Source organism: Notothenia rossii, assembly GCF_949606895.1.
Source record: "Notothenia rossii genome assembly, chromosome: 7".
Classification (NCBI taxonomy): domain Eukaryota; kingdom Metazoa; phylum Chordata; class Actinopteri; order Perciformes; family Nototheniidae; genus Notothenia; species Notothenia rossii.
Window position 1 is genome coordinate 23,483,178 of NC_136905.1, and position 26,510 is coordinate 23,509,687.

General features: G+C 41.4%; 1 protein-coding gene across 1 annotated transcript in view; it reads left to right on the plus strand.

Annotated features, from left to right (window-relative positions):
* The window catches only part of LOC307046351 (threonylcarbamoyladenosine tRNA methylthiotransferase-like), a gene marked incomplete at its 5' end in the record, with an annotated part of 99,072 nt that overhangs the window by 29,214 nt on the left and 43,348 nt on the right, over positions 1-26,510 (plus strand). The window contains 2 exons of the mRNA XM_079692750.1: positions 2,325-2,373; positions 8,506-8,626. Of these exons, the coding sequence (XP_079548876.1) occupies positions 2,325-2,373; positions 8,506-8,626 (170 nt within the window). The remainder of the gene's footprint in view (positions 1-2,324; positions 2,374-8,505; positions 8,627-26,510) is intronic.

The window sequence follows — 26,510 nt, forward strand, 5'->3', positions numbered from 1 at the left end:
AATATATCAGTTGATTGCTCTTAAACATAATGGGTGGGGGGGAGGGGGGTAGATGGGTGTCTCAAATGTCACGTTAAATATCTTCTACTATAAATAATGTTATTCCATTTAAGTAAACATGCGACCGTATAAAATAATTACATTCAAATCCAGTGTCATGTATGTATAATATAATTACATTCAGATAAACAGTCTATGTAATAGCCTTCAGGGCGAGGCAAAAACATCTGGAAAGTTTACCACTGTTGGTCCTTTCATTGTCATGAGTAGATTGGACTATGCATTGAAACACACACACACACACACGCACGCACGCACGCACGGCTGGACACATGCATGAACAGGCACACATGCTAACAGACACAGACGGAGGTATAGGAGTATGCACACACTCCCCTTGTGTATCCATGGTAGTTACAATCAGCCACACAATGACTGTGACAGTTGGTGACTTATGCAAATCAGAATGCAAATCACCAGTCGTAGAATTTGTATATAGTGATTGCACTAACGGCTAGATAAGGGGTGTAGTGTAGTTAAACAATAAAAATGCTTCCTGTTGAACTCATTCAGGTTTAATTGACCTGTGTGTGTATTTGTCCTGTGTGTTCCTGTCTGAAGTTGCTGTGAAGGATGACCGTGTATTGTGTAAGGTACACAGTCAGTCACGCAAGACTACAGTGTTTCGTGACTCTGAACTGGACATGTCACATCCTGTATCTGAGACACAGACACAAACACAAACACACACAAGGCGCACACTGTGCATGTTAGGTAATCAGAGTATTTAGGTGTGTAAGCAATGTTGTAACCCTGAGAAATACACACATCAGTCGTTTTACCATGTATTTTGTTCCTATGAATAAGTGACCCCAGTTTGTTTTCCTTATATCTTTTTCCTATAACTTCCAAATTATATTCATTTTTCATTGTTTACTCGGAGTGTATCATGCCACACAAGTTGACAGCTCACTACGATAGCTGTGTTGCCTTAATGTTTTTCTTATTTTTATTTTGCTTTATCCATAAGCTAGTAATGTAAAGGATAATATTAGTTTACTTATAACAGCTCAGTTACTACAGATGCTCGCTCTTAGCATTGTGATAGCCTTTGGTAATGTTTGAGTGTATGCTTGGCGGAAAGAAGAAAGGACCTAATGGTACTTTTACATCCCATTTCCAAATGGCAGAATAGTTTATATTCATGTATATCTTTACTTCTTACCTAAATTAATAATCGTGGCACTTTTAACAGAACACTTTCTATGAAAGATCTACTGAAAATAGTACTTTTCCCAACACATATATATTTATTCTTATTCAAACACAATTCCAGGTGCATAAAGCAGCATTCGCTAAGAACCATAATTGAAAAGTGAGATCTGAATTAATCGCTAAAATGTGAACAATACCTAATCCCTGCTGTGAGCAGGGACACCCGCTGCTGCTCTGAATGAACCCAGATTGCCTGGCCATTAGAAGAAAATAGGTTTTTATCTCAGTGTGCATAAAACGACTGCCTACAAGGCACAGTGTGCATCTGTGAGTGTGTTTGAAAGAAGAGTTACTCTGGGTAATGGGCCTGGAGACATTGAGAGGAGTTGCCAAGGGCCAGAGCCTGGACCTTTAAGGATAGAGAAAGTGAGCGAATTAGAGGTAGAAGGCATGCTTGTTGGAATAAAAGGAGAAATAATAGCAGGGAAATTAGTTTCTCTACTACTTACATATCCCTCGCTCCAACCTCCTCTGGCTAACTACATACCCTTTCCTCTCCAGATTATTAGTAGAAGGATGGTAGATTTGTACAATAAGTGCTATTCTCATTGGAATATAAAAATACCTAATAGTCTCTTCTTGCCTCATTTCTTTACAACATAGCTGTAGGATGTTCTACATGGATCGCAAAGAGTGAAAAAAACACTGTTGATCGATCATAACATGATTCAGTTTGAGTTATTTTCTTACCATATAAGGATAAGTGTATATATGCCACCCTCTCTACATCTTCCTGTTCCTGCTTCTTGGTTCTCATCAGTGAAATCCTGCTGCTAGACTGTGTTTCTGTCAATACATAATATGATTGCTGTTGCAGCTACATAGACACATGTGACATTAAGGAAATCTATATCACTTAATCCGGGCTGGAGAAAACTGTTTGTATTTGTTTCCACTCATTTGTCTGTGTGCATAGTGCATATTGCTTTTTGTGTATATTTATATGCCCACCTTGATTGTTTGTGTGTTGTCAATATCCGCCCTTTGTTCGGCTGTGTAGACTCGGTTTATCAATAAACCTTTCCTATGTGTGTCTGTCTGTGCTTCAGGTCCAACAGATTGATCGTGTGGTGGAAGTAGTGGACGAGGCAATTAAAGGTATTTCAACACACATGCACATACACAAAGAAGCTCTCATTGTTTGAGGGAATAAGCAGAAATGCATTGATCAGCTAATGAATGAAAGTCCCTTCATTGCCGGAATTGGAAATGTTTCCTTCTCACAATTAACATTTGAAGACATTTGATTCTGAGCAATTACTATCAACAAAGTATAAACTAGAGCAGGGGTTCCCAACCCCCCCCCCCCCAACAGCGGTAATCAAAGTTTAAAAGTCTCAAAAAGGCTACAACTACTGTCACAAACTGGATGAAAGTGAAGTATTTTGTTAAAGGAGAATGAAAGCGTGATTAAGGAGCTCTATTGGAGTGACTTTGATGGTTATTGGACTCAAGACTCATTCATTTGGATTCCCGCTGTATGAAGAAATTAAAGTACGGCGCGGAAGTGCAAACAATTCACAAAGGGATTCAACTGTTTAAAACACATGCTCAAAGTAAGCCGGATTTTGACGATGTGTTTTTGTGGATTCAAAAGTAAATAATCTACAAAATGGAGGAGACCGATCTGATCGGAGCAACTGTGACAAATAATCCATCTGAAACCGGCATGGACAATGACTATGTTTTTAAAAATGCGCTTATCCAGACAAGCCCGGTTTGGACACTTAACGGGCAGAAGAAACATTTCTATTAAAGAAAGAATTATACATTTTTGTCTTTTTATGCCTATAATAGCTACTAACTTGAATTTTTATTAAAATGAATTAATCAATTATTTTTTTATATTTTATTGTAATGTAGAGACAAGGCTTTTAGAAACAATCATGTATTGCGTTACAATTACATGTAAAAAAAAAAAAAAGTCTAAACATGATATTTGGCCTCAAATCATCTGAGGCCCCCCCTGCGATCTTTGGCGCTCCCCAGGTTGGAAACCACTGAGCTAGAGTGTTATTAGATGATTCAGTATTGTTCAAAGATCTGCAGGAGTATGCTTTTGGTGACAACATTAGATATTTCAGAGCAGCTGATCTCAATGGTACATTTCATGAAACAAAGTCATTTCAAACTAATTGTTGACTCCATTTCTCGACACAGTGTTAAGATTGACATTGTGGTTTTAAAAGAGAAGTCATCAGTGTTGCTTTCAGATCTCTCTGTCTGAGTTGCTAGTTAAACTGTCTTCTCAGTCTTAAAAGACAGACTCACATGGCAGTGATTAGGTCATCCATTTAAACTGTTAGTGAACCACGGCACTTAACTGTTTAATGAAGGTCAGGCTGAGTTTACAGTGTGAGAGTGTCCAGTCAAGCTGCCACACACCCCCAGCTGTTCTCTAATAAAGAACAGATTGAGTTTACTCTGTGTGTGTGTGTGTGTGTGTGTGTGTGTGTGTGTGTGTGTGTGTGTGTGTGTGTGTGTGTGTGTGTGTGTGTGTGTGTGTGTGTGTGTGTGTGTGTGTGTGTGTGTGTGTGTGTGTGTGTGTGTGTGTGTGTGTGTGTGTGTGTGTGTGTGTGTGTGTGTGTGTGTGTGTGTGTGTGTGTGTGTGTGTGTGTGTGTGTGTGTGTGAGACTTACTAGTTTGCACTGCAGGCTTCCCTCTAATGAATGACAGCTGAACTGAGGCTTAATTTTACAATGTGTCATCCACCCTAAATCATCTGGCTACACACACACACACTCACATTCACACATGTACACTGTGACTTTCAGTCTCTCTTTCTTCTCTGATTTTCTTGTTCTTTACTTTTCCTCCTTTTCCCTCCCTTTCCTGTTCCTCAGCATCTTTTGATCTCCCTCCTTCCTTTCTTCCTCCTCCCTCTGCTTTCTCACTGCCCTGTTCCATCCCTTCTGCACTCCTTCCTTTTTCTTTGCTCCCTCCTTAGCCCCCTTCATAGAAACTAATTTCCCCGGTATCATTACAGTTCTTTATGACCTCGTATAAACTGAGAGCTGTTATTCCAGCTCGGAGGCCTGAGCATAAAGCTTTAAGCTAGGGGATTTGCCTTTGATAATGGCTACTAAAATACTTACTTCAATGAGCTGCTAATAGACACACTTCTTTGCTTCACCAAAATTGCTTGCAGGTCTGTTTTCCACATGACAGGAGTACTGGTGTGCTTTTACGAGCTTGTTTCTTGAGGTGTGAGACTATGTATTCCGTTTGGATCGCGGCTCAAAGGGAACTTTACAACTGTAACTCCATAAGCATTCTTCACTACTGTAAAACTGCATTTAATCGTAGTGCATCTACCAAACATAAAACTCAAGCTACTACGTGTTATAAATGGCAGGGCTTTTTATCCTTAACTTATCTCAAGTTGTGTTGCTGAGCATGCTCACAGTACTTAACATTTACTCAGTCATGCAACATTACAACTACTGCCCTGTGTGTGCTGGCTGGCACTGTGCAGCGTCAGGGATTCAGTTGGTAATGTTACTGTGGCTGCTAGCGTGCTTATCCAAATCAATATTTTGTTTCGTTGTAAAGCTTTGCCAGATGTGTATACTTGCTAACAACAAACACATCTTTTACCTTTTCTTGTTCTTCAAGCCCTATAGAAGATCTATAAAAAATCATGAATTGCCCCATGGATGCACACTTTTGCAAGGGCACCTAGCCAAATGTAATGTCTTTTCGTGATGCTCACCTAACAAGATAACACAAAGAATTGGCTATATAAAGCGGGAAATTCAGGGGACGAATGTTTACATTTTTAATCAAGAAAATGATTCTATACAGAAACCCATACAAAGGCTAGAAAATATGTTTTATTTATGTTTTCACTCTTCACTCAAGTCTGATCTTTGCACCATTAATAAATAACCGCGGTTCATCTTTTTTATAGTGCCATTTTGATGTCTTTATTGGCCTAATATTGATCTTTTCTGAGATGATAACGTCGCATGGTACAATTTCACTTTATATTAGTTTATCTTTTAGAAAGGGTTTAGATTCAGTGTGTGCCTGCGTGACATAGAACGATGGGGCAGAAGAGGTTACACAGGCTAATGTATCTACTTAGCTCCAGTTCAGAGGCTTTAAGGCACCCATATAACCTCATGATCCTTATTTCACCAGGATAAACAAACTGTTTACATGTATCAATGCTGAACAAATAAAGTGTGAGAATAAACACAAGGCTGAATAGAAAGAGACAGTTGGACAGAGGGAAGAGGAAATGAAGTGCATTTGAAAAGCAGATGCATTCACATGTATTTTGAAGTCATCTGCAGGTTGAACATAGTCTTTAAATGCTCAGTGACCTCTTGTTGAGAACCGACAAAACAAAGCCCTGTGAAGGAGCTTGTCATTGTCAAGCATCAAAGCCCCGTGTGTGATATATCTTTTCTAAAGGAAATGCTCTTTTGAAATGTTTGCAGAAGAACAATGCGTAGATTTGTTATGAATTCATTTGATTTTTGATTTCCAACCGACATCTGGCATTAACCTAAACCGCCTTTTCAAGGACAGTTATACATATCTAATGACCTGTTCTATGGGGATAAATGAGCATCATTACACCCCTTGTGTCCTCCTCCTCATCCTCCTCATCTGCCCCCTCATTCCTATGTGCCCCCACCCCCCGATTCTGACTGCTGCTTTACAATCAAACAAGGGAGCACTGCAAGACCTGCCACTTATGAGACATCAGACACAGGTCAACGGGTCAGTCTTTTAGCGCCCTACCTCTGATCCAACCATCCATCTGGCTATCCCGCACATCCCTCATCTGTGATGTTTTTTTTTTCTAACATCATCCAACCGTCCATCCATCTCCCTTTCCCTCCATCTATCCTTGCCTTTCCTCCAGCATGTTATAATGGGCCGTTAGAATAGAAAGATTTATGTCCGTTTGTATTTATGAAGGATAGAAAAGAACAAAGGAAAGAGAGATTGGGAAAAACAGGAAGGAAAGGAGGAGGGTAGTCAGTAACTAGAACATGTGGTATAGTGATGTGTCTTTCTGTGTGTAAGCAGGGTTGCCCCTCACAGCAGTTGGCCTCTCTAAACTCTGTAATTGAGATGACAAAATAGGACAGCATTCTCCAGTTTTATTCAGTAACTCAAGTTAGCTATTTTATCTCTTGCTTCCCATTCATGGTCCCCTAGGCCCTGAAATTGAATTTGGCTTTGGGTTCACTACTAGAGTGATTCCATGCCGGTAGTGAGATTATTTCTTGAGTCATGCATGGCAGTCAGGGGTCCTGTGCAGTTTTAGAGGCATACAAAATGAATATACAAGTAATGACAAATTCCAAGTTCTTTCCAAGGGAAATGTAACACCCTAATGGTAATTGCTTATTCCTGAAAGGACTATGTTTCGCTATATACCGATAACTTTATTCTCCCTTGGCCTTAATCATTAGAAATAATTGTCGTATCAGAATGAAACCAATCCTTCCCAGGCCTGAGCTAAAGATACATTACTGTCGAGCCTTTTTCCAGTCAGTAAAGTTGCATATCTTCAAAATGTGCTTATTTTTCAGCGTGAGCATGCATGGTTAGGTTCCCGTTGTAATAGCCTGCCAATTTGTGGATACTTAGAATATGTTGTGTGATTGGCACATTACTTGTTAGATTGCATAATTGTGTAGTTTTTCACAGCACATGGGTATGATTCTTATTTCTATTTACAGTAGTTCAGTGTTTTTACTTTTATTTGGATAGAGCATAATAAAGTTTCAAACAAAAGGCAACACATTTGTATTGCTATTAAAAAGGTAATGCAGTTAAAATACAATCAAAAAAGTCATCCTTTAGCCATCATCTTTGTTTTAAGTGTTCATTAATGTGCGTTGTCCCTGCTAAATGAAAATGAAATCATTTCTTAACTTACTTCTCTCCCACATTATACATTTATTGAAAAATACTTCTGATAAAATGTTTTCAACAGCAGCTAAAGAGCAGGCGGAAATGTGAAGCCTAGATTTGAAAGGAAGTATTAATGTATAGATGAACTGATCGATCAGTCAACAGATGGAGCAACGGTTATAGAGCAAACAATAAAAGAGCTCTCCTGAATTTTAAATCCGTGTTTAAAGGACCAGAGATGGAGACACAGATAGCTAGCTATCAGAGAGCACGGCCGAACACGCGTTAAGTCCCAGCTGTATTCCATGAGGGAAGTTTTCTAATTTCCTTGCTTGTACTGGGATATTACGACCAGTCACGCCTCACCGATTGGCTCTTTGTCCTCCTCTGGGGCAGATTGTCGTTTTTATCTACCAATTGATAGCTACGCTTCCTGCCCTGAGCCCACCCTCCCAGGAGACCCATGTAAAGCGGATGAAAACAGGAAGACAATTCCATCCCTCAACGCCTCCATCTCGCACACCCTCTAGCTGGTATTCTATTAGATGGTTGGAGAGGAGAGATTATTGCATCTCAACGGCTGGACATCACTAGCTATTAGCTATTTGACTCTGCTATCGGTTTTCATGTGCTATCTACTGAGTAATACGCTACTAAATTTGGAGTTGTACAATATGCAGGTGACAAAAGATCTCAGTGAAATAGGCCTCTTTTATTTTATATCCCCTTGTTCCTGTCGGCCTGCATTAGTTCCTCATGTATGAAATATCTTGGTAGTATCAGTGGAGTTTCCTTCAGAAAGAAATATCATGTTATTTCCTTACTTCCCACTTTGTGCTTTGATCTTCCCCCTTAACTGAATGAATGTTCACCTGATACCAGGGGTTAGACTTTTATGCCATTTAATGCACCTCCAAGCCTTTTCATTTATGTCTCTATTTACCATTACTTGACATAGTATTCTGCCCTATTCTGATTGGATGAGACAAGTCTAACAAAGGCTTTTTTTGACTAGTTGATCTTTCAAAATTGAAGTGATGCGACCATCCATCCAGTCCTTTTTACCGTTATCTCCATGTTCCTTAATTGTTTACTCACAAACACTGTGAATAATCAGCTCCAGCTGTTGGTTCTTTCAAGCAAAGATAATCCGTTTTTTCAATTTAAAAAGGACAGCTAAATTATATTTAACTTGGAAGTAATTTTAATATGCATATGCTTACATCTGGGCACCGCTTCACACATAGGCCCTGCTGTCACATGTACAACAAGTAAACTTAAGAGAAAAGGTAACAGCGGAAGTAAACTAGTCTCAATAGGAATATGCATTAAAGGGATCTTTGTCGTTTTCAGGTCACTCAGTTCGTCTGCTGGGTCAGAAGAAAGATGGAGGCCGGAGGCTCGGAGGCGCAAGACTGGACCTGCCCAAAATCAGGAAGAACCCTCTCATCGAGATCATCTCCATTAACACAGGGTAGGATACAGACACACACACAGAGAACACCACCCATAAAATATTCAGCTTTAAGTGTGAATTCAATTTCGCTGCTTCCCTGCCATTCCGCTTTATGGTGTCTGTGCTCTCTCTCTCTTTGCACAGCCACTTAAACAGAGCCCCTCTGTGCTTCTAATTTGATCAATTTCACATGGCTTCTCTGGGATATGATTGTGTAGTACGGTGTTTTTATGTGCATGTGCTCATAGTGCAGTTTTTTATTCAAATGTATATATAATGGAAACCCAACAGGTGACAAGAGTTTTGTCTCTGCTTTCCTTTCAATTATATTATGGCAGAAGGAAAGAAAACACACAGCTACCGGTACATAAATACACCTCTTTCCTTCGTCCCTTTTTTCTATCAAAGCTGTGATGTTATGTATTCTTTTGTTACAGTCCTTTGGTGTTTTGCCTGTTAGGCCCCTGTCAGTTTATTTAAAAACATGTATGTCGTGTCTACAATGTTTATAGTTTACCATAAAAAGTGATGAAGGAAGGAAATAAGATTTTATCGTCTAGTGAGATAAATAAATGTACATATTCTCGTTAAATACTATAGATACATAGGTAGAAAGACTTTACCAGGTTAATATGTGTGGATGCTCCAGCACACACACCATAACCCACATGTAGGCTCACATTTTTATGGGCTAATTTCATGTTGTTTACAGATCTCTGTGTCTCTACTAACCCACGTGCTGTATTCTCAGAGCGCCAGTTAAAAAGGTTACGACAGGCTAATTCCACTGTGCCCGGCCCCTCCATTGATGATAATCCATCAATTATCCCCCTGTGCTTCTTCAATGTTGGTACACTCATGGTATGACTCACTAAGCAAAGTAAAAAACTTGTAGACACGCTAGTGGAGATTACAGCTATAGCTTTCTTGGTTTAAATAAATAATGTTTTGTTCCCAAGCTTTTAAACAAGCTGTCAAGTAAACACGTTTTAGCTTTTCTAAACACCATCTCTTAAGTTCAAGACATGGTGACAATAAATGTTATTCATTCAAATTGTTTGTTAGATCGGGAACATTATGGATGAAAAACAAACATTCAAGTCCACCATAAGCAGAGATCTAATCCCCAAATTATACTTTAGTCTAACTTTCATTCATAAGAACATTGTGTGGAGATCATCTTCTAAACTCATGATACTCCCAGCCTCAAAAACATGTCAATATTAAAAACCACTGTGTGGTTTCCGAAAGATGTTTTTGGTCTAAACCTTAAACTCCTTGAACAACTGTTATCCAACTGTATCAGCCGTCATTTGTCAGATAAACTTGCACTTTTGAGCAGCAGCAAATGTGGCGTGTTTAAAATGAAACTTGGAAGCTTTGTGAACCAACAAAAAACCTTTTAGTTCTAGTGAACCTAGTATAGGATGACCCTGCCAATTGTATTCACTGCCCCCTGTTCATTTTGAATACAATTTCCTCCAGTGCCAAATAGTTTATTATTGTATTTATAAATAGCTACATCAGATGCCGGCACACTGTCTTTTGGCCCCTGATACATCCTCAGTGTGTCATTTTGATAATTGTTGTTGAATAAGAATCAGAAATCCCTCATTCGTCCCACATCAGGGACATGTGTCACGACAGGAACATGACAGTAAAGATTAAAAGCAAAACATAATAAATAGAAATATCAAACACGTGTGTAATAGAATCTAATAAGTAAACTATGGAATGTTTTTTTAAACCTCATCTCACTCTGTCTGGATTAACCTCAAATCACGTTTACATTTAAATATCACATTTCTTTGCTTTATGTGCTTGTGTACTGGCTATTTCTGTGTGTGCTTTGGTGCCAGTCTGAATGTGACCGGTTTATATGCGTGTGCAGATGTCAGTCCCTTGCCAGCCTCTCTACAGGGGGTCTGTATCCGATCCAAATGAACTCACTGGTGTTTTTCGAAAGGGTCAGGCTGGCTGCAAATAAATCCCTTTGCTGTTACTCTTTTAACTGGAACTCTAAGTGCGCGGGGATTACACAAACATGTTGACTGGTTGAACGGGATGTTGACAAATCTCTAACACTGGTATTACTAAAAGTCCAAGCTCAATGTGTGCTTTGAATATGTCCGTCAGTCATTGGTGTCACTAATTTCACATTTTTGACATTCGATTTATCTTAATGTGCGCATGTATTAAGGAAACTAGAGAAAGAGAATGTGCTCTCTCTGTTTTTGCTTATAGATGATCTGTTTTCAAAATTCCTCAGAGGCAGTCGTGACATCATTGGTGACATTTGTCCGCTGAAGAAACAGAGAGATCTTTGTCTGACATAATAAACAGACACACGCACATCATCAGTTGTAGTTCCTTTTTAAACTGCTTCTGCGTCAGAAGAGAATATTTGAAACTATGAATGTGTGTCTGGCCTTTAATGTCTCCCATTAGTTGTCAGTTTGTCTTTTTGTGACCATGAGGGATGCATCCCTTTGCTTTCTAACCAAAAGTAGCGTATACCTGCTGCAGGTAAGTGCCTTCACACATTATCTGGGGGTCCAGGAAAACTCTTAAATCATGAATAAATAAATATGAACATGTTTTATATGACGTTTTAATACCTGTACTTTCTTACTATTAATGAAATACATGGCAGGCAGTCACTATACAGCATTATTATTGTGAGCATGTTAGCCAATAGCATAGCTGTATATACAGTTTTTCAAAAGAATCCTTTTCAAATGAAGTATAATGTCACCTAGCATGTTGCTAATATCAGTGATATCTAGTAGAACCCAACAACAAAAGCAGAACAGGATTTGTTTCAAGCAATACAAAATGTTTTAAACATGCAGACCCTGTTGTTGAAGTCAACCCTGCCCATCATAATATAACCCATTAACTCTTTTGAAATGACTCTGCACAGAGTCATTTCAGCCTGCGTCTGACAGATGAACCCAATGTGTCACCTCTTTTTCTTTTTCACAACAGCCTGGTGTACAGTTTCACCTGGGACTACCTATGAAAATGTAATTTCATGTTCAAATTGATTTATAATATTAGTTTCATTAAGTTGCATATTAATTTCATTTGGACCTATTAAATCCAAATTAGATTGGCTTTTTCCCCTCACCCAGTTCATTTTGCCCCAATCAGAAAATAATTTCAACATGGTCCAGCTAGTCGTCAAATGCCCTCTGGCTTTGTAATTAAGGAATATTGTCAGGTTTCTCCTGGGCCATTAGCACAGTTATTTTGAGTAATCTTTACCTGACACATGAGCAAATGCCCTGATTATTTCAATGAAAGTTTTGTCCAAAAGCAGCATTTTGCTCCAATGTTACATACATAGACTGTTAACTATTTTGGTTCATTACAATAATTTGGCGATTGCGTTTTTGGACTTCACTGTGATTTATTTATTTAATTACAGACACGGTGAGTATTGCATAAATATTATAGATGTGAAGGACACATATTATAACAATAATGGAGCAGCGGAGCGCAAAATAGACTATGAATGAAAGATAAATACACCTATTGTTGTTTTTTTTAACATGGGATTGAATCTGACAGTGTTCCTTTTTACTCCACCATACCTGAGCTCTTGTTCTTGTTCATGTTCTTCAGCAGCTGAGTGTTGTAGCTGTTGAGTGTGTTTTATTTAATTGGCTGACGTTCTAATCGCCGGCATTTAGTTTTGGGTTGGTTCTCATGTTGTGTCTTCTTTATGCAAACACATAAGCCTGAGGGCAGAGTTCATTTTCCATACAGCCTCAGACTGGAAAAAGACTCCACTGTGTTTCTAATGCTCCGTTTTGTGTCCCAGTTTTAGCACGCTTGATACTATTAGGGAAGCTGGTTTGTGTGTGTGCGTGTGTGTGTGTGTTTTGCCCTAGGCTACACTAACGGTCCCCTTTTGCTCTTTGTATATGTGTGTGCATTGTGTATGTGTGTGTTGTCAGCAACATTAAAAGCCCCTTTGTGAACAAGTTGAATCATGATGCTTCGGTGTCATAAACAAGGAATTTACAGCCACTCAGTCAGAATGGCTCATTAAACTTTTGTGTGTGTGTGTGTGTGTGTGTGTGTGTGTGTGTGTGTGTTTATTTGTGAGTCTGTTTGTGTAAACCATAGCCATTATACTCCAGGCATTAAAAAAGCCCTTTGTTCCACAGTTACAGCTCATTTCATTTCATTATCAGCCTCTTCCCTCCACTCAGTTTAGTCACATTTTTGGCAGTCCTAATCTGTTATTGTTATAGCAATATGCTAAAAGTCAGGTGTTAATGATCCTCTGCTGTAAGCCCAAACCAATAACCAACTTCATCACTCATATCCTCCAGGCAGGCAGCCAGGCAGGCAGCAAGCAGGTAGACAGGATGAAGTATTGCTGGCAGGCTGACTGCTGCCTAATGTTTGATTACTGGCAGTTCTAATTTCTAATAGATAGTTTGAGGTTTAATTAATGATATTAAGGCCTGTAATGCTGTGTAAATATAACATTTAAATTCAAACCATTTAGATGTATCGTTCCTGAACAGTTTCTTGTAAAACCAACAAGTTTTTGAGTTCTTTTGTGTTAATGTTTCCCTTAGCCTCCTCCTGCACATCATTCCCAATCAAATGCTTTCAGGGTTAAACTTAACTTAAAGGGCGACAAATAAACATGCTGCCATCTCTTGATAAAAGTAAACATTGAAGGGTTGAATACATAATACATTTCAACAGTCCTGGTTTTTGTAATAGGAGAGTAGAAATGTCTTTGAGTTAGTGGCCTTGCCTATCCAGGGAGTATAAAAGATAACCTTGGAGCCCACACAGTATTTTATCCTCTTTGCTTTGTTCAGCTCCTTCTATTCAATTCACCCTTTTTTCAGCTTCTGACACTAATAGAAACATATTTATTTGCTTAGCGGAAAGCTAATTTAATCTGGCCATAAGTCCATGTTCAACACTGCAGGATGCCATTGTCCTTTGAAAAGATGTTTAGAAACCGTTTAAACCTACGTTTGATACATTTGTCAAGCAGCATTAATCTCTAATCATTATTTTGTGTCGTTTTCTTTATATACATGTATGTGGCTGGCTGCTATCATAAAGGATTTCAACAGCTAGTGGCTCATTTCTCACAGACCTTTATCCCAGCCAAATCCTTGATTTCTATAATCACTAATAATCACCGTAGCAAAAACACACACAAACGTCACAACACAATATGTAAAGCTGAGTGAAACGTGTCTGCGTGCTTGTGTGTTGGCGTGCATTTTCAATATGTTTGTGTAAGCTTAAATGCCCCCAGTGTGTTAGCTGCTTGTTTCCTGTGATTTGTGTCTGGCTGCCACAATGGAATAATAGGTCTTATCTACTTCACCGCTGACCTTTACATAGATGTGTGTTAACCATTGTGACCAAGGTGTAATGTTCACAGCTGAGAGAGAAAGTACATTTGGGGTCACAGACATCTACATTGAGAGGAAAAATAATAAACTTTGAAACAGGAAGGAAGGGCTAACGTTTGGCTGTGAAGCCACAGACACAGCAGCAACTTCCTGCAGGTCAAAGGTAGACTTACTACCTTAACTTATTATTTTATAACTGCTGTTTTGCCCTGATGTGTCCAGGCAATTTAAGGACAGGGCCAGAATGAACATCCAGATTGTTAAGGTGGAAGCTAAATGCAGAGAGACTTGGTGTATTTCATTTATTGGCTCGGCCAAACAAAGGAGAGGTGTTGAGGACACACTTTTGTTAAGCCTTTAAAACATTATAGAGCAGCTTCAGAGTGACAACGCAGCTTTTATTACCGTAATAATGTGGACTGATCATCTGGATTATTTTTTGTACTCTACCTTTGTTCAATAGTGCACATATATGTGTCCTTCAGGATAGTGATCTACCTAGTATGTATTATGTTTGATTTTGAGGCCAAGGCAAACAACTCCAGGATTATTTTGCCCATTAAAGGTAGGGTAGGTAATTCACTTCGGAAACACTTTTTGTTATATTCCATGGAATGCTCTTAACATCCCGATAGCAATGAATACATTGACAATACATATATACAAATATTTCATCTGTGGAAGAGTGTAAGCTAAGTCAAAAGGGGATAATGTGTATTGTAGTGTTCTCGTGCAGTGTGTCGAAACTCTGACTAAACACTGAGTTAAACCGTAGCCAATGAGACAAAGTCGTAGTAAGCTTGACCTTTTACTTTCACTTCTTCATCAACAGACGTTGAAAACTGCAAATACAATAATACAAAAATATTGTGTCTATTTATGACAACCTTATGACTAACATCACGTTATGCATAGTTATAAATAACAGAAACTGTCCAATACTGAAATGAGGCATTCTGATTGACAATTGCATCACTTTTTAGCTTGTATACAACTACAACTCAAATCGCCCTAAACAACACATCAAACAGTTTTTCGAACTAAATCCATCATAATATAACATCTTCAACATGTCCTTTAACAATCAAACAACTCACGGCATTGCCACTCTGATGCCTCCAAGTGGATGCTGATTGATTATGTTCCGATGCACATGTCGGCCATTCTTTCTACCCAGCTAAGTTCAACAGGAAGATCGCCGGAAGAGACTGAACCGGAAGTGACTAAACCGGAAGTGACGTCGTTGCAAAAACTAAAACAACAAAATAATATTAATTTTTACATTAGCTAATTTAAACTGTAAAGTAATTATTTAAGAAATAAATGTAATAATATTAAATGCCTGGAGAGGCAACACACTCCCCGCCTGACCTATGTGAGGTCACTTAGAACTTGTACAGATCTTAAATATAGTCTGTCTATCAGTCTTTAGGAAGGAGCAGAACAATTTCTGCAGTCGGCCGGAGAAAGGTTTTGACCTTGCCTTGGTCAGTTGTTTTCACTTCGACCTTCCTTACATGTCCATCTTTCCCAGGGAAAGTGGCATTGACTCTGGCCATAGGCCAGTAGTTGCGAGCGGCCTGCTTGTCCCTGAGCAGAACCAGATCTCCAACCTGAAGGTTTCTTCGGGGCACTGTCCACTTCTGTCTGTGCTGCAACGAAGGTAGGTATTCTCGACTCCAGCGGGTCCAGAACTGGTTTGCAAGGGCCTGGACTTGCCTCCATTGTTTTGTGTACAGGTCTTTGTCGGAAAAGTCTCCGGGGGGAGGTGGAACCCCCGACTTTTGTGTGAGGATCATGGATGGAGAAAGTATGAAGGGCTTCTCGGGATCCGTAGACACAGGTAAGAGTGGGCGTGCATTCATGATCGCTATGACCTCCGCCATTAGTGTGCATAGCACTTCATGGGTCAAGCGAGTGTTTTGCCGTTGAAACATTGAATCGAGGATTCTTCTGGCAACGCCGATCATACGCTCCCAGGAACCTCCCATATGAGAGGCGTGCGGAGGGTTGAATTCCCAGCTGCATCCTTGTTCGCTGAGGTATCTATGCACTGCCTTGTCCATCCCGAGCTCCTTGCTTGCTCCAACGAAATTGGTTCCGCAATCGGATCTGAGCTGTTTAGCCGGGCCTCTGAGTGCGAAGAAACGTCTGAGGGCATTTATGCAACTGGATGTGTTCATAGATTCGATTACCTCGATGTGAACAGCTCTGGAGCTCATACAACTGAACATAATGGCCCAACGCTTGCTCTCTGCCTGTCCTCCTCTGGTGCGTCTGGTTGTAACAGACCAGGGCCCAAATACGTCGAGGCCCACGTATGTGAAGGGAGGGCAGATTTCAAGTCGTTCTGAGGGCAGATCCGCCATTTTTTGTTCTTCCAGCTTTCCACGTAGCTTGCGGCAGGTTAGGCATTTGTGGATTACTGAGTTGATGAGCTTCTTGCCTCCCAAGAGCCACAGTCCTGCTGCCCTAATCGCTCCTTCCGTTAGATGACGGCCTTGGTGTCTCACCTGCTCATGGTGATGCCGTGTGAGCAGTAGGGAAATGTGACTTCCTTTGGGCAGAACTATCGGGTTCTTCTCTGCGGTAGCAAGATGAGAGTGCTGTAGTCGGCCTCCAACGCAGATAAGGTCATCCTCCAAGATTGGGTTGAGTGTCCTCAGAGGACTGCTCTTTGGTATGGGTTTGTTGGCATGGAGAGCTGACAGTTCTTTTGCCATGGCTGTTTTCTGGGTTGCTTTAAGGATAACTTTCCCAGCTTGTGCCATTTCGTCTGGAGTCCGAGGTAAGTTACATTTATGCCAGCCTTTGCACTTGCTGTCTTGGTTTGAACGTTTGTAGGATCTTGCCATGTGTACGAGGAATGCAACTCCTCTTACCAGTGAAGTAAAGGTGGAGAAGCGCTCGAAGCGTCCGGAGTTGAGTACCGATTCCTCCAGGTGGGTAGCAGAAGTTTGTACCTGAGGTCGGATTTCTGAGTCCTTTTCAGGGTCGATTAAACTGAACCTCTCAGCTGTCTGCGTTTTCTCTGCCGGTGGCTGACACAGGAAGGAAGGTCCAGTGAACCAAGAGGTCTGCGCCAGGCGGGATGCGGGTAAAGACCTTGATGCGTGGTCAGCAGGGTTGTCTTTGGTACATACGTAGTGCCATTGCTCAGGCTTTGAGGACTGCCGGATTCGTTGGACTCTGTTGTAGACATATGTGTAGAATCGTTTTGTTTCATTACAAATATAGCCAAGCACTACTCTGCTGTCTGTGTAAAACTTAATGGCATCTAACTTCAGGTCCAGCTCATCCTGGATAAGGTCTGCCATCTCTGCTGCCAAGACTGCGCCACACAGCTCAAGCCTGGGTATTGTCGGTTCTGACAGGGGTGCCAGCTTGGCCTTACCCATAACGAAACCTACTTCAGTCTTCCCATCTTCCTGCACCACCTTCAAGTAGGCCACAGCCCCGATGGCTTTGATTGACGCGTCCGAGAACACACACAATTCCCTGTGAACAGCTTTCGTGAGGGAGGTTGTCGTATATGTGCGCTGAACGTGAAGCTGTTTCAGGTCTTGGAGGGAATCTCTCCAATCTTCCCATCTGCTTGATTTGTCTTCCGGGAGGGGTGTATCCCAGTCAGATAGTTCAGAGGTAAGCTCTCTAAGGAGGGCTCTTCCCTGGATTGTGACAGGTGCCAGTAGACCCAGGGGATCAAAAATACTGTTGACTGTGGATAGGACTCCACGTCGAGTGAATGGTTTATCCACGGTTGATGCAGAGTAGGTGAACGTGTCAGACGTGATCTCCCACAGTAGACCTAAGCTCCGTTGTGTGGGTGCAGTTTCTCCACTTAAATCCAGGTCTTTGACGACTGGAGCACAATCTTCCAGTGGAAAAGCCTCTGTGACTTCTGGACTGTTTGATACGAACTTGTGCAAGTGCAGGTTTGATTCTGCGAGAGAGGCCTGTGTTCGCTGGAGGAGGTCGATGGCTTTGGCTTCAGATGGTAGGGATATTAGGCCATCATCCACGTAGAAGTGTCTTTCTACAAACGCGACAGTATCGGCTCCATGCTCTCGTGAGCCCTCTCTTATGGCTCTTCGTAGCCCATAAGTTGCAACAGCAGGAGATGGTGAGTTGCCAAAGACGTGGACCTTCATCCGGTACTCAACAACTTCCTTGTTCACGTCACTGTCCTTATACCACAAAAACCGGAGGAAGTTGCGATGGTTTTCGTGCACTAAGAAACAATGAAACATCTGTTGGATGTCTGCAAGAATTGCAACCCTCTCTTTCCGGAAGCGTAAAAGCACTCCAAGGAGGGAGTTGTTGAGATCGGGTCCAGTGAGGAGCACGTCATTGAGGGAGACGCCGGAGTACTGGGCACTGGAATCAAAGACAACCCTGATCTGATTGGGTTTCTGTGGGTGATAAACCCCAAACGTTGGGAGATACCAGCACTCCTCCCCTTCTGTCAGCGATGGTGCTTCCTCTGCATGTCCATTTGCAAATATCTTCTTCATGAATGTCACGTACTGTTCTTCCATTTCTGGTTTTCTTTTCAAGGTTCGTTGCAAGGATGCGAACCGATTGACTGCCTGCCCTTTGTTATTTGGTAAAGGCTGGCGTAGTTCTCTGAAGGGCAGTGGGGCGACCCAACTGTTAGCTTCATCTCTGTAGACGTTTGTGTCCATTATCTTCATGAAGATGGTGTCTTCCACTGATGGAGCAGGTTTGTTGTCGTTCTCAGTACGGTTGAACACTGTCTGTCCTAGCATACTCTCTGGTGCTGTACCAGACCTGTTAAGGCTACGGGGCGTCTCCTTGACATGCATGAAGCTTGTACAGGGTTGAAAGATTGAGTGGCGACCGCTGTCTAGCACGTTTGTCTTGAACGTGTTGACTGTTGGTTTATGTACATTACCCAAGCACACTTCTCCTATCACTACCCAACCTAAATCCAGACGTTGGGCAAAGGGGGCATTATGCGGTCCGTTGACCTGCTGCCTTACCTTGTGTGCCCTAAGGACATCTCTTCCGAGCAGCAGTAGTATTTCTGCCTCTGGGTCCAGTTCAGGGATGTGCTCGGCAATGTGATGGAGATGAGGCTGATGAAGAACAGCGTTCGGTGTTGGAATCTCAGACCGATTATTCGGGATCTCATGACACTCAATGAGTGGTGGGAGAGAAATGAGCACTGTGCCGTCCAGTGACTCGATTTCGAATCCTTCTGCCCTCTTGCCGGATGTTTCTATGATGCCGGAGCAAGTTCTGAGATGGTACGGGAATGGTTTGCTCTTCACACTGAACAGCTTGAAGAACTCTGGTCTTGCTAATGAGCGATTGCTCTGGTCATCCAGGATCACATAGGCTTTGATGGCCATGTCCTTTGAACCCTTGGGGTAAAGCTTTGCGAGACACATCTTTGAGCATGAGCGGCTCCACTGGCCTGGACTGCAAACTTCTGTGCAGCTTGCTCCAACGACAGCAATGTCGGGATCATCTTCTCCCTCCCCGCCGTACTCTCGTGACGGTGAAGGAGCCTTGACGGTTTGAGGAGGTGGGCCAGGGTGCATGGCTGTATCATGACTGGTGCTGTTGCATTCAAAGCACTTCACAGAGAACCTGCAGTCTTTGGCAAGGTGAGAGATGGAGGCGCAACACTTAAAACATATTCCTTTCTCTCTGAGGAAGGCCTTTCTATCATCAAGGAGTTTATTCCTGAATGTTCTACACCTTTTAAGGGGATGGGGTTTGTTATGTAACGGGCAGTTCTTGTAAGGGTCGTTGGTTGTGGAAAGATCCGTTTTGTGCACTGAGATGGGTTTGTTGGTGTTAAAGTTCCGTGAAAATGGTTTGTCAGGTTTGGTGGGTGTTGTGGTGCTGCCTTGATGAATGAAGCTAGGGTCGCTACGCTTTTTTGCCTCGTAGCTAACAAAGTTGCAAAAATACTCGAAGGGGGGGAAACGCCCGTCGCTTCCTTCTTTGTACCGTGACCCTGCGGACACCCACTTCTCCTGAAGCCCGTAAGGGAGTTTGTCCACGATTGGTCCTATCCCGCGAGAGGTGTCCAGATAGGACAAGCCGGTCAGATATCCATCTTCTTTAGCACCTTGGATCTCTGCAAGTAGATCCCCAAGCTCACGTAACTTCAAGTGATCCTTGGCTGAAATCTTAGGAAAGTTGTCCAGGCGCTGGAACATTGACTTTTCGATGACTTCGGGGGCAGCATAAGATTCACGCAACCGTTCCCATGCTTTGTCTAGAGCCAGATTGGGGTTGTTGACATGCACCGATCGCATGCGTTTAACCTGTTCACTAGATTCTTTTCCAAGCCATTTGGTCATGAGGTCCAACTGTTGGGTTGCTGTTAGGTTGACTTCGTTGGCTGCACTTGAGAAGGAGGAGTACCATGCACGATAATTCTCGGGCTTGTCATCAAACTGGTACAGCCCTGAAGTCACAAGGTCTCTTCGTACCAAATACTGTGCCAAAGGCTCCCCTAAATTGGACGTGGGTGTGCCAGTTTGAGGGAAATGTCGTGGAGTATACGACGGAGCATGAGCATTCATGGTGGGGTTGGCTCTACTAACCTTAGCCTTTGTTTCAGTTTTAGTTGGGTCAAATAATTCTGGTGGAGACGGTTGCTTGATGTATGCATTTTCCCTGCTGACAGGTTGTAATTGTGAATCGTCTTCCACAGGTGGATGCCATGATATGAAGCTGTCATGTGACCTTGCTTTGAGTGAGGGAGCAACGGGTAAGGGTGAGGAAGGAGAACGATTTTTAAGGCTGATCTGGGATAGAACGTATTCACTGGTGCGTTCGATTTTCCCCTTTTCGGATTCAGATTTCCCGTCTTCGATAACAGACTGCATCGCCTCTGCGTCTTCCAACACTCGAGCTGTCACTATGGCTGCGTCAGCTTCTCTATGAAGGGTTAGCACTTCCAACTCTGTGTCTAACCTTATAGTTTCCAATTTATTTTGAGCGTCTCTAGTAGCTCTTTCTGCTTCTCTAGCAGCCTTTTCCAATTTTAGCTTAGCCTCCTGGCTAGCATATGAAGCTCTCACCTTTGCTGCTTCTGCTTCAGCCCGAGCATGGGCTGCCCTTACTGATGATGCTGATGTTTTGCTGCTCCTAGCACTGCCGACAGCCGACCTGTTGCTTGTTGCCATCGCGACCACTTCAAAACATCCAATGCTGCCTTTTCACTGTAGTGTTCTCGTGCAGTGTGTCGAAACTCTGACTAAACACTGAGTTAAACCGTAGCCAATGAGACAAAGTCGTAGTAAGCTTGACCTTTTACTTTCACTTCTTCATCAACAGACGTTGAAAACTGCAAATACAATAATACAAAAATATTGTGTCTATTTATGACAACCTTATGACTAACATCACGTTATGCATAGTTATAAATAACAGAAACTGTCCAATACTGAAATGAGGCATTCTGATTGACAATTGCATCACTTTTTAGCTTGTATACAACTACAACTCAAATCGCCCTAAACAACACATCAAACAGTTTTTCGAACTAAATCCATCATAATATAACATCTTCAACATGTCCTTTAACAATCAAACAACTCACGGCATTGCCACTCTGATGCCTCCAAGTGGATGCTGATTGATTATGTTCCGATGCACATGTCGGCCATTCTTTCTACCCAGCTAAGTTCAACAGGAAGATCGCCGGAAGAGACTGAACCGGAAGTGACTAAACCGGAAGTGACGTCGTTGCAAAAACTAAAACAACAAAATAATATTAATTTTTACATTAGCTAATTTAAACTGTAAAGTAATTATTTAAGAAATAAATGTAATAATATTAAATGCCTGGAGAGGCAACACATGTATACTGTTCATCCATTTAAGTTAAAGCTTATCATCTGTTGAAGCCATTTTGTTTATCTACCTTATTTATTTGTATAATTAAATATTATGAATGTTTTGTAAGTGTTGTTTTATTATGAATAGGTTGTTATGGATTCCCCTTTGTTGATGTTTATTATTGTTATGATTGATGTTGACTATCTCTGAATCATAGACGTCACATAAAGGCGTGGTTTGGGCACAGGTGAACATGTGCTCACTATGAGTGGAAGGGCAAATCTTTTTCAACCGCTTAATATAAACTGCATGATGATCTCTGCTTGATACAAGCTACCCATAATATGCTGTATGGCTTCAAATCTTTTTTTTTTTAGTTGAACGTTTATGTTTATTGACGACAATGAATCATTAATGTGGATACGCGTTGATTTTCTGACCGCACTTAATATCATGCTAGAAGAAAGTCTAAACAGCAAAGGCATGCAGTACACAGTGACCTGATCTGCCTTTTTTTCTGTATCCCTCTGACAGCAATACATTTACTATAGAACAACCAAATATTTTCCTTTGTCTCTTGCAGTAATTAATACAAACATCTGAAATCTCTTTACGATACCATAACCTTTTTTCAACCTTTGCTAACTGTCGCATCATGTTCCAGTCTGTAGATTGTTCAATACTTGCTTTACTTATATTGACCATTATCATACCAGAACTGTTTTCATGCTTTCCAGCCCAAAAATGACATTCTTCAGCACCTGATAGTCGTGCTCCTCTTTCTATCCCAGTCAGCACGCCTCGGACCCCCCGCTGCTCGATTCTTTTCTTAGTCCTCTTTGCAACCATTTCCGTTTGGAGATCAGTCGAACTCAGCACATTGTGTTTTTGATGCTAGAGGCCTTGACGTGGTAGCATAATAGAGAAACAGCATAGCTCATTGGTGACACACTTTATAATAAAGGCTATCACTAAATAATTGTAGAGTCACTAAAAGAATAGAGGAGGCATTTGCGCAGATAAAAGTCTCAGCTTGAAAGAAAAGGGACTGCGCTACAGAAAGAGAGACACAGGGAGAAACGGTTGAGATGGGAAGTCATTAGCCGAGTTAAAAGCAAATTAAATCAGGCCTGTGTGCTCTTTTGTAATTTGAATTTCTCTGGCAATTACAGTGGGGAAGTGAATATGGCCTATGAAAATGAGGAGCCAGCTTTGGCCTGCTTTGTATTTTATGTGCTTGTGCTTTTTGGTCCTAAACCCACACACTTTACTCAACAATCGCAGCAGGTTTGTCTGCTCTAGCTTGAGATTGTAATATCACAACCAATGGGGTTCATGCAATATTCACTTTGTTCATATCTCTCCCTCATCTCAAAACCAAATACACAAGCACCATTTCAGTGCTCTACGTCACAGCATTTTCATTGTGTTGATCATTGGTCAATGATCTCATCTTTTCTTTCCTTCACATTTTTTTTCTGAGAGGAGCAGAATAAAAAATGCTTCATCTAAGGCAGCAACAAAGCAGGAAATAAATGTGCTGATGAAAGTGGAGTTACAGAGGAGTGAAGAGTGTATACACAAGGATTTCTGATCACGTACACATGTGTGTAGGATTGTGGGAATGCATGGATGAACAGTATACACATTATCCCCTTTTGATTTAGCTTACACTCAAACACACACACACACCAAGAATTCCCATTTTCTTTTCTATTTCGTACCCGAAACAAACATATGCAGACATGCTCCATTTCACACACACACACACACACACACACACACACACACACACACACACACACACACACACACACACACACACACACACACACACACACACACACACACACACACACACACACACACACACACACACACACACACACACACACACCTCTTCTAGCTATGTACCGTGGTGGCCTTTCCTGCTGTTTATCAAACCAATGTATGGGTAGTTTTCAGCTCCACTGATCTGAACATATTATTTGTTTTCCCTCTTTCCCACTGCTTAACACACAAATACATGCCTGAGAGAAACACACACACACACACACACACACACACACCCCATCGTGGTTCTTCCCACTCACTCACCAGGAGAGACGTTGCTCCCCACAGTAAATTCAAAAGATTGATGTGTCTCCTTGGACAAAATGAGATTGTGTGTCATTACAAGGCATTACACTACAGAACCCCTGTGTAACTGAATTAGACCCAGTGTGTCACAAGCAAATACAGTTTACACACACACACACACACACACACACACACACACACACACACACACACACACACACACACACACACACACACACACACACACACACACACACACACACACACACACACACACACACACACACACACACACACACACACACACACACACACACACACACACACACACACACACACACACACAGACACAGACACAGACACACACACACAGACACACACACACTGCTCATCTTATACACTTTTGCTCAAACCAGTGTACTTCATGTGTCCTTCCAAAAGCTAGCCGTCCAGACAGAGACATAAAGGCTGAGAAGAGGCTTTCTTTCTGCAGCTCAAACATAGCACATGTCCTTTTTTCATTAGCAGTATGTGATGCAGTCTGACATTTTTGACGACACATCTATTGTTTTCTGCCGCCAGTGCATTAGTGTGTATCAATAGGTACTGGAATTAAGGTCAAACCTTCTTGACTCTATTGGGAGGGTTCTTGCCTCGGTGCGGAACTGAAACCCTTTGAAGAAGCTACTCAGTTAGAGATTATAAAAAACAACTATGAGTTGGATAACAGAGCTTTTACAGATCTGTGGTACACCAAAAATACACCACTAAATAGAATTTAGAAAGTCTACCTTTTATGAAACCTTCCAATATACTTGTGTAGTTAGTCACTCGCCTACAGTGAGTCACCAGTCAAACCAGTGGATTATGAGTTGTTTTTAGTTCACCACAAGCAGATCACTTTGACTTTTAGTTTGTCTGAATTGGTAATCTAGTAGTGCATCACTAAATTCAACTTGTCATTCAGTCAGGTTGACAACAACAGGAAGTCAAGTACACAGTCATTTGTTCAGTAAGGCAACAGGTGACATACTGTAAAAAGCTGGTTAAGCAACTTTAGATCAGATCTTGTACAACTTGACTTTATCAATATATCTAGTGGTTTGTAATAAAAACAAACATCATACTGTACCATTCTTATCCAGTAACAATGGTCTGACTGATCTACTACAAACACTCTCTCTAGGTCTGTCCAAAGACAAAACAAGGACTTGGAAATTCCTATATACTGTAGACCCGGGCTTATGTTTCACATGCATGCGCATGCTTTCTCTCCAGTCAAAACAACAAGTGACGCTGCTGCAGGAGTTGGAGAATTCTAAGGTCAGCATGTGACACACTTTTTGTAAAACACACACACAGACAGAGCTGTTTCAGTGTGCAGCTCTGGGAACACCAGACTAAATAACAGAATTGGAGAGGTCAAACACAGAGGCTGGGTTGAAGAGTGAGAGAGCCCAGCTGCATTAGGACACACACATAAATACTCACTGGTCTGTTCACAGATGAATAATAAAATGCACTCATCAACAAGGAAAGAAAATACAAAAACAATTAAGAGAGATAATGGTGAGAGAAATGCGTGTTTATTCAACTTTCAGTCTGACCAGAGCTTCTCATAGACAGGACAGAAAACAGGGCTTTTTTTCTTTTCTTTTTTAACTGGTGCAGCACTGTTTTTACATAGTAAACACATTTGTTTGCTTAAAATGTGATCCAAGAAGGCACATCTCCTTAAAGAGAGATCTATAAGCCCTTTACTTTGTGTTTGATTCCAAAACCTGATAATGTTTTAAAAGTAGAGCCCCTAATAGGATATGAGTTATAAGGAATATTGTCTGTTATCAGTCACACAGGACCATACAAAGTTCCCATGTACTGTAACTTGAATGCAACCCTCTCATAGTCTGTATCAAGGGTAAAAATGATTAAGCTGCCAACCTTTCTCTGAATAACTAATCTTCCTGTATTCATTGCTCCTAATAGGTCTTTACTCCATTGTATCAGCATTCTTTGTTCTGTGACTCCACATTATTTAGCCACCTCCACTTTGACACGACACTAACAGTAAACGTACAGGCTTGAGGCTTTGTTCTCTCGTATGGCAGTTTAAGGTTTTGTTTGCTCCTATACCCACTCCACCCCTCTCCCCGTCTCAACAATAAGAGCGATAAATAATCTTTCTTCACATTTTGAAAAATACCCAGACTTCCCCTTGCAGTTTAAGCTTTGCTTTCATAATTACATCTTCAAGCCTGCACAATACAAACCCAATAAACACACACACATTCATGTAAATGCATAAATGGCCCAATTTGTTTATGCGTTGAGCAGTTTTCTAATTAACATGTAGAGTATAAATGCTTATCATTGAGAAACCTTTTCCTTCTTTCCTTCCTCTCTCCTGGTCTGTCTGATGCTAAACGAGGGAGCGTCTCCAAAGGGAATTATACTGTGTGTGTGTGTGTGTGTGTGTGTGTGTGTGTGTGTGTGTGTGTGTGTGTGTGTGTGTGTGTGTGTGTGTGTGTGTGTGTGTGTGTGTGTGTGTGTGTGTGTGTGTGTGTGTGTGTGTGTGTGTGTGTGTGTGTGTGTGTGTGTGT